The sequence below is a fragment of the Elephas maximus genome, chromosome 4 (assembly GCF_024166365.1).
Source record: "Elephas maximus indicus isolate mEleMax1 chromosome 4, mEleMax1 primary haplotype, whole genome shotgun sequence".
Taxonomy (NCBI): domain Eukaryota; kingdom Metazoa; phylum Chordata; class Mammalia; order Proboscidea; family Elephantidae; genus Elephas; species Elephas maximus.
This window is the reverse complement of record NC_064822.1, coordinates 184,826,498-184,835,377: the sequence shown is the minus strand read 5'-3', so window position 1 is coordinate 184,835,377 and position 8,880 is coordinate 184,826,498. Positions and strand designations below refer to the sequence as shown.

At 51.4% G+C, this 8,880-nt stretch overlaps 1 protein-coding gene across 1 annotated transcript; it reads right to left on the bottom strand.

Annotated features, from left to right (window-relative positions):
• Positions 1-5,901: 5,901 nt before the first annotated feature.
• MCHR1 (melanin concentrating hormone receptor 1) lies at positions 5,902-8,363 on the bottom strand. Its single transcript, XM_049885213.1, has 2 exons — positions 8,143-8,363; positions 5,902-7,019 (listed from the first exon to the last, which is right to left on the bottom strand). The coding sequence occupies exons 1-2, from the start codon at positions 8,231-8,233 to the stop codon at positions 6,040-6,042; spliced, it is 1,071 nt and encodes a 356-aa protein (XP_049741170.1). The 5' UTR covers positions 8,234-8,363; the 3' UTR covers positions 5,902-6,039.
• Positions 8,364-8,880: the final 517 nt, after the last annotated feature.

The window sequence follows — 8,880 nt, the reverse complement described above, 5'->3', positions numbered from 1 at the left end:
GCATTTAGCATGATTGCTGTGGTTAGGTGCCATTAAGACAATTTTCAGCTCCTAACAACCCCATGTGTCAGAGTAGTACTACCCCCTAGGGTTTCCTAGGCTGTAATCTTTACAGAAGCAGATTGCCAGGTCTTTTTCTCCCATGGAATGGCTGGTGGGTTTAAACTGCTGGCCTTTGGTTAGCAGCCCATCTCTTTACTGTATATAGCAGCCCCTGACTCATGAGAATGCTCCCCGTTCTGTTCTCCTTGTTTCTTGTAAGCTGAGAAGCCTGAGTGTGGTTGTGGTGAGCATGTAGCGAGGTTGTATATAAGTTTTGTGTGAGAGACTGACTTGATTTGTAAACTTTCACTTAAAGCACAATAAAAATAAAAATAAAAAAGTCATTGTTCATTGTAAAATTAAGTTTGGCCTGATATCAGCAACCATATTCCAAGGTGGGATACCACCCTGCTTTTTCTGGCCCCCTCAACTCAAGCTGCTGGGTGGGGGGGTTGCCTCACTGCGGGCCACATGGATATGAATAAGCATGCACAGAGTGGGAGCTGGGAGAGACTTGGGGTGATGTGTGGTTCTCTATCCAAACGCTCAGTGAGGAAAGAAATGACAAGTGTCTCATTGAAATCGCGAGGAGGAAGAGACTAGTTTTTGGTTTTTTTTTTCCCCAGTTAAAGGACATACCAGTTACCAGTTGCCGTCAAGTTGACTCCCATTCCTGGTGACCCCACACGTGTCAGAGTAGAACTGTGCTCCGTAGGTTTCCAGTGGCTGATTCTGCAGATGTAGATTGCCTGACCTTTCATTCTAGACACCTCTGGGTGGATTTGAATTATCAACCTTTTGGTTAGCAACCGAGTACATTAGCCATTTGCACCACCCAGGGATCTCCTAATAGGCATACGGAATCAATCATCACTAATCTGAGCTGGGTAAGATACCATGGCTAGTTCCTTTATTTGGTGCTCACGTCATTGTTCCTTCAGTGAACACCAATATGGATAAGGGCTTCCCTGCAGTCGTTCGCGGTTTTTGCAACAGTGAGATCCTAAGTCCCTCAACTGTGGAATTCTCCCACCGTGGGGGTGTTTAGGGACAATCCTCACAGCTGGAGAGCAATAGATGAAGCACAGCACTTGGAGAGATTTGACGGGGCCGGGTGGGAGAGACAGTATATGTTAGACTTAGAAAGGAAAAGGGGAGTGAAGAGATCAGTTGAGTGATCTTTGCCCCTTTCCTGGACACTCTGCATCTCACTGTGGCCCCACCTTCTGGCTTTCCACATTCCCAGGTTGGATGAGGAAGAAAGAAAGTTGCATTCAGTTACTAGGGTTCCTCAGACACACTAGCCAGTTCTACCCCCAGTCTCCCATCACCAGTGATGCCAGGGACATACCCCTCACTCTGCACATGCTTATTCACATGTGCAGAATATTCACAGTGGCACCTCCAGTGTGTCCAGGCTGCTCCTAGACCAGGCTGGGAAAAGCTGTGTTGGCAACATCCTCCTCCACCCCATTCTAATCTCTCCACTTTTTAAGCCTCTCTGCCCTCCTTTCTCCCCTCTATCCTAGCTTGTCCCTGACTTCTCCACCTCTCCACTCACCCTCTCCAGTTCTGTTTGCATTGCCACCAACTCGCTTTCCTGTCTCAGCCCACTTTGCTTCAATTTCAGTTGCTTCAATATGGAGTTGAGAGTAGAGGGAGGGGATGCTCCCATCCCCAGGAGCTACTGAGCCTTTCAGCTGGGTGTGTGCCCACTGTGCTAGTTGTTGGGAGTTGGTCACTTGCACTTCCTGTAAGAGGCCATCTCACCTGTTTCCTTTCCCAGATTCCTGCCTGGAGCGGGGGATAGACACCCAGGAAAGCCTTTCAGTGGGCAACCCACGTGCAGGAAAAACTTCTTTTATAGAACTAGCCCCCCAGGTGTCTGTCAGTTTGTCGTACTGTGGGGACTTGCATGTTGCTGTGATGCTGGAAGCTGTGCCTCCAGTATTCAAATACCAGCAGGGTCACCCATGGTGGACAGGTTTCATCTGAGCCTCCAGACTAAGACTAGGAAGAAGGACCTGGCAGTCCACTTCTGAAAAAAAATTGGCCCGTGAAAACCTTATGAATAGCAGCAGAACACTGAGTACATATAGTGTCATAGAGTGATAATTATCAGTATATAGTGATAATTCAAGCCTTGAGTTGCAGTTGTAAAGGATTTTATGGGCAAAATACTGAACAATGCAGGAAGCATCAGAAGAAGATGAGAGGAATACACAGTCACTATAACAACAACAAAAAAAAAAATTGGTTAACATTCAGTCGTTTCAGGAGGTAGCATGTGCTCAAGAACTGGTGTGCTGAAGGAAGAAGGCCAAGCTGCATGGAAGATACGGGCAAAAAACAAGTCTCCAGGAATTGACGGAGTACCAACTGAGATATTTCAACAAACAGATGCTGCGCTGGAAGTGCTCACTCCTCTATGCCAAGAAATTTGGAAGACAGCTACCTGGCCAGCCGACTAGAAAAGGTCCATATTTATGTCTATTCCCAGGAAAGGTGATCCAACAGAATGTGGAAATTATTGAACAATATCATTACTATCACACACAAGTAAAATTTTGCTGAAAATCATTCAAAAGCGGTTGCAGCAGTACACTGACAGGGAACTGCCGGGAAGTCAAGCTGGATTCAGAAGAGGACATGGAATGAGAGCTGTCCTTGCTAATGTCAGATGGATCCTGGCTGAAAGCAGAGAATACCAGAAGGATGTTTACCTGTGTTTTACTGACTATGCAAAGGCATTCAACTGTGTGGATCATAACAAATTATGGATAACATTGCAAAGAATGGGAACTCCAGAACACTTAATTGTGCTACTGAGGAACCTGTACATAGATCAAGATGAAGTTGTTCAAACAGAACAAGGGGATAGTACGTGGTTTACAGTCGGGAAAGGTGGGCGTCAGGGTTGTATCCTTTCACCGTACCTATTCAAACTCGACGGCACTGGGTTTGGGTTATTCAAACTGTATGCTGAGCAAATAATCTGAGAAGCTAGTCTATACGAAGAAGAACGCAGCATCAGGATTGGCAGAAGACTCATTACCAACCTGCCTTATGCAGATGGCACAACCTTGCTTGCTGAAAGTTATGAGGACTTGAAGCATTTACTGATGAAGATCAAAGACCACAGCCTTCAGTATGGATTACACCTCAACATAAAGAAAACAAAAGTACTCACTACTGGACCAATGAGCAACATCATGATAAATGAAGAAAAGCTTGAAGCTGTCAAGAATTTTATTTTACTTGGACCCACAATCAACACCCACAGAAGCAGCAGTCAAGAAATCAAACGATTTCTTTGCATTGGGCAAATAGGCTGCAAAAGACCTCTTTAAAGTGTTATTTAAGCAAAGATATCACTTTGAGGACTATGGTACACCTGACCCAAACCACTGTGTTTCAAATTGCCTCCTATGCATGTGAAAGCTGGACAATAAATAAGGAAGACCGAAGAAGAATTGATGCCTTTGAATTATGGTGTAGGTGAAGAGTATTGAATATATCATGGACTGATGAACAAAAATGTCTTGCAAGAAGTACAGCCAGAGTGCTCCTCAGAAGCGAGGATAGAGAGACTTCATCTCACATACTTTGGACAAGTTATCAGGAGGGACCAGTCCCTGGAAAAGGGCATCATGTTTGGTAGAGGGTGAGTGAAAAGAGGAAGCCCCTCAAAGAGATGGATTGACACAGTGGCTGCAACAAGGGGCTCAGGCATAACAAGGATTATGAGGATGACGCAGGACCGGACAGTGTTTCCTTCTGTTGTTCACAGGGACACCATGAGTCAGAATCAACTCAACAGCACCTAGCAACAGCAACAGACAATAGTATCGGATTGGGGGTTGGATCTGCTTCTTGGGTTTGCTGTAAGCCTCCCCTGAGAATCTTTTTCACTTTTGCTGGGTGTGCATCTAAAATAGATTTTGAGTTTACCTATAGTGGTGCAAACAGTTAACGCACTCGGCTGCTAACTGAAAGGCCGAAAGCTCAAGCCAGTTCAGAGGCGCCTTGGAAGAAAGACCTGGTAGTCTAATTCTGCAGGATCACCCACTGAAAACCCTGTGGAGCACGGTTCTGTTCTGACACACGTGGGGTCGCCATGAGTTGAAGTTGACGCGACAGCATCTGTCAGCCTCTCTCTTCCCCCTGGTGGTGGGTAGCATGTAATGCAGGCCATGAAATAACTCCTGCTAAATCCATTGCTGTTGCATCAATTCTGACTCATAGCGACCTTATAGGACAGAGTAGAACTATCCCATAGGATTTCCAAGATGCGGCTGGTGGATCTGAACTGCCGGCCTTTTGGTTAGCCTGCCACCAGGGTTCCACTTCTATTAAAGACGATAATTAAAAAAAGAGCTCTTAAAAAAAAAAAAGAGCTCTCAGGACCCAAGGAAGCTGCCTAGAAGTTTTCTAAACAGGCTACCTGCTGCAATTCTGCAGTGAAAAATAACCAGAAAAGCAGAGGAACAGGCTGTGGTGAGGCTCCTCTTTTAAGGATGTTTCCTGGCAAGTTGGGGGGCTTGCCTTTGCTCCCACCATCTCATCAGTGTTTTCCAAACTATATGCACAGGATTCCGGGCTCCTGGTCCCTCTCGGTGTAGGAGAAGCCAGGAAGCAGCAGCCGTGGCTGCCTCCCAGTGGCCCTGTCCATCCGTAATCTGCCTGCTTAGCGCGACTCACACTAGTATGCGGCAAGCTGCAAGCTGAGACAAGCTCAGGCTGTCCCAAGAAGCCAGCCCTGCAGTGGGTGACTCAGGCGGGGAGGAGGGTGGAATCTGGGGCCTGACAATAAGTTCAAGGGCTTTTGTGCATAAGACAGAAAGCTGCATCCTGAGAACCCGCCCAGCAGCGGCGTCGCAATCTAATGAATTCACGGTAATTCCATTGGTGTCCCTGAATCTTCCCTGTGGGTTTAGACAAACAGGTCTCCCACTTCTCCCTTCCGAAAATGCAGCTCGAGCCTAGCTCTCAATTCCATAGCCAAGTGATCCCTCTTTTCCTTTTAAGCCACCCCCTCACCCCCACCTCCAGGCCTAAGCAATTATACAAGAGCATCCAGACTGGTGTGGGCGAAGATCTTCCTTTATTCATTTTTAGTTGTATTTGGGGGAGAAAGGGCTGGAGGGAAAAGATGATGCTAACATGGGCAGGCATTGGCATGGCCCCTGCATGTGCAGGACACAGATGGTGTTCACGTTGGACTTGGTGGGTGACAGCAAATATGCCCCACAAAGAGAAGGTCCCCACGGCTGCAAAAGCCCCCCTCCTCAGTGTTCTTAGTTTCAAGCACCCACTCCCAACCCCAGGTTCACTTGTCACTCTCAGTAAACAGATCTCCTAGCCAGTGGGGCTTTTACTCCTGTGGTCTCAGAGCCCCACCCCCCAAATTAGCATGCATCTCCCCAGAGATACAGGGAAACCGACCCAGGCTGCTGGAACATAGAGAGACGGCACGCTTTGTTTTTCATCGTCCACCAGCTTGGGAGAAAGGCTGCTTGCCATCATACCAACGAGAGGTGGGAAAGGCGCTCTGGCCGCCACCTTTCCCATCTCCCCAGGGCCCTCTGCAATATGGCCACTGCGGCTCACACCCTGGCCCTGCCTGATCTTAAACAAACCCAGCCAGGAGCTTTTCAACGCTTCTGTTGGGGCGAAAAAAAAAGAATTTGGGGGCTAACAGATGTAGGGCTCAACTGAACAGTCAAACCAAAATTTTCTTTTTTGTCAAGGCTTGTGGGACTCAAAGGTCTCATCTCACCCCCTCAAGGGGATTTCTGATGTTTGAAGCCCCCAGGCCTAACTCCAGACAGCCCCAGCAATCTATGGGCCCTGTAAATGTATTCAGTTACAACAAGCTCTCATCACCCAGTCTTTCTGCAACCTTCCATAGCAGTCTTGGGTTTTCTGCTCAGCGTCTCTCCTGGCGGATTGCTGTCATGTCCTGAATCAGAGGTGCCCAGGGTGGCAGGGGACATGTCAGGTGCCCTTGCTCTCTGTCCTCTCCTCCTCCGCCGTCTGGGCATTGCTGACCGTGCGGAGCTGCCCCTGGGCGGCGGGCTTTACTGACAGGACCAGGCGCTTGCGGAATGTCTCACAGAGCACAATGTACACAAAGGGGTTGAGGCAGCTGTTGGCATAGCCCAAGCTGATGGCCGCGTTGTACAGGTAGACGAAGGTGAGGGTTGGGCGGCTGATGGACAACTGGGTCAGTTGTAGCACATAGTAGGGCGCCCAGCACACAAAGAAGACCAGGCAGATGGCAATTGCCGTGCGGGTCACCCTCTTTGTCCGCAGCCGGATGCTGCGTTGGGAGGCGGGGGCCACCGAAGACGTCATGCGCTGAAGGATCCTCACGTAGGCAGCCGTGATGACCACAAAGGGCAAGGCAAAGGCCAAGAAAAACTGGTACAGGGTGAACCAATAGAGGTCGGTGTCTGGGTTGGGCAGGCGGATGCCGCAGCCCACTGTTCCCCCCGGGAAGGGGATGAGCCTGGCATAGAGCCAGACGGGGGTGATGCTGATGAAGGAGAGGGCCCACAGGAGGCAGATCACCAGGGTGGCCACGGAGGGCTTCCGGAACTTGGTGGAGGAGATGGGGTGGACGGTGGCCAGGTAGCGGTCGATGGCCATTGCGGTGAGGATGTAGGTGCTGGTGAACTGACTGTTGGCGTCCATGGCCGTGATGAGCGTGCACATGGTCTCCCCAAAGTGCCAGACGCCATTGCCCATGAGCTGGTGGATTATGAAGGGCATGCCCAGAAGGAAGAGGAGGTCCACCACGGAGAGGTTGATGATGAAGATGTCGGGGACATTGCTACACCAGCGGAGCTTGGACTTCTTCACCACCGCGAAGATGACCGTGGAGTTCCCGACAATGCCCAGGAGGCAGATGGTCCCGAACACGGAAGGCATGATGATGTTGATGTAGGAGATTCTCCCTGTGCGAGGAGGCGAGCCTGGGGACAGAGGAAGCACGTGTCAGACATGGACATGGACTCTGCTCCAAAGGCAGGCGTCCCCCTGGCTTGCTATTCTGCTCAGGGCCCACCATTCCTCTGACTTCTTTTCTCCTCCCACCTCCCTCCCCACACTGCTGCTGACCCCAGCCCCATCCTCTCCTTCATCACTCCCTGCTCAAACCTACCAGATCCCTGCACCACCTGTTAGTTAAAGGGCCCAGTCCTTTGCCTCCTGCCTTTCTCCGAAAGCCCAGAGTCAGGAACCACAGGTGTCTGCAGACAATTACTCTGCGGACCCCTGGGCTTCACCAGCAAACCTCACTAAAATGTCCAAAAGGACAAGAAAGTGTATTTTCTCTGTAGCCCTGATCACTTCATTTTAGACATCACTGGTTGGAAGGTGTGGCTTCTCTGTAGGCGACTGTCTTGTGAAGGCTTTTGCCCATCCTGTGTGAGGTCAGGCCCACACCTCCCTCCTCCTGGCCTCCTTTCCGGGATTTCTCCAGTTGGTATCTCCTGTGCCCAGGTTTCCCGAGTGGAGCACAGACATGAGCCCTGAGTGTGCCCAGTGGCCCGAGAATTTTCTCTACACAATCCTTTTCTCTTTTCCTTCCCTTCTCCTTCAAAGCAAGAATTCCAGGGCATCTGAAACTGTCAGGAAGCTTAATTCACCAGAAAAGTTAATCCCCTCACAGCTCTGTGAAGTCCTCCCTTCCCAGGCCTCTACCAGGGGCCAGTGAGGATGGCTCAGAACCCATTCCTGGAGTGTGAGTAAAAACCCAGGTACCTGAATGAGTACCTCCAGCTGCCTCCCACACACGCTCTCCTCTGCTCATCTTGCTTGCTTTTCCAGCCGGATTTTTTTCTGCAAAGCCTCTTTGGGGGAACTCATCCTGCCTGGCGCTGGCCACCATCCCTGGCCGCTCCTGGCTCTGCTCCTTTTTGTGCTTCTGCCCCGTCTGCCCCTGCTCACCTCCCCCTCTGGGCACGGCTGAATGCAGAGCTGGTCCCCATGAACTGTGATAAAGTTTCCCGAGCAGTTTGGCTCAGGTGTGTAACCTCCCTGCTTCCCACCCCCACCCCAGAGGAGGAAGGAGGGCTCCCCGCTCACTTCACTCACCGCCAGAGGTGAAGTTGTCCGGGCCATCGGAGGTGTTGCTGGTGTTGCTGGCATTGGGGCCGATGGGCAGGAGAGAGGCTGCCAGGTCCATCCTCCTCGGGTGCCCGTACCTGCTCCCCGAGTGACGCTCCGTGCACCCACGCAGGCTGCGGCAGCTGGGCCGCCCGCCCGCCGGTAGCCACCGTGTCCCGCCTTAGCCTGAGCCCTGCAGTCCGGAAGGGGGTCTCCCCCGGCAGCCGGCAGCCTCGCTGCCTTCCAGCCCAATGCCCTGCTGCTCACCGCCTCCTTCGAGGCTCCCACTGACATCACCTAGACACATTAACATTCGGAGGCAGATGCACATTAACCTCTTCAGGGCCGGTCTGCAGCTCCCACTCTGCCTGCCTGCAGAGCCGGCCAGCAGCCCTGGAGAAGGGGAGGAGCAGGCAGGCAACCCCCGCGGGAAGGGCGCCTCCTTCCCCCTGCACAGGGACTGTGTCTGGGTGGCATTTGGGGCTGCTTCTTCCTTCACGTGGGAATCGAGGACGCTGCAAAGGCAAAAGGGTAAAGCCATGGGCTGCCTCCCCAGCCTGGCCTATTCCCTAACCCCCAGGTACAGGTGGCTGGTCTGCATGGCAGGGGTCAGGGGTGACTGTTCCTAGTGCTTGGGAATCAAAGGCTTCCACGCAGCCCACTCGCCCCCACTCATACCCCAGGCCACCCTCAAGCCCCTCCCCAGTGCTGGTGGGAGTCTCATTC

Bases quoted from the DNA above. Each gene is read 5' to 3' on its own strand.
- MCHR1 (XM_049885213.1), bottom strand. From the start codon at position 8,233: ATGGACCTGGCAGCCTCTCTCCTGCCCATCGGCCCCAATGCCAGCAAC. The intron at 7,020-8,142 runs GTGAGTGAAGTG...CTCTGTCCCCAG, and splicing joins GGACAACTTCACCTCTGGCG to GCTCGCCTCCTCGCACAGGG.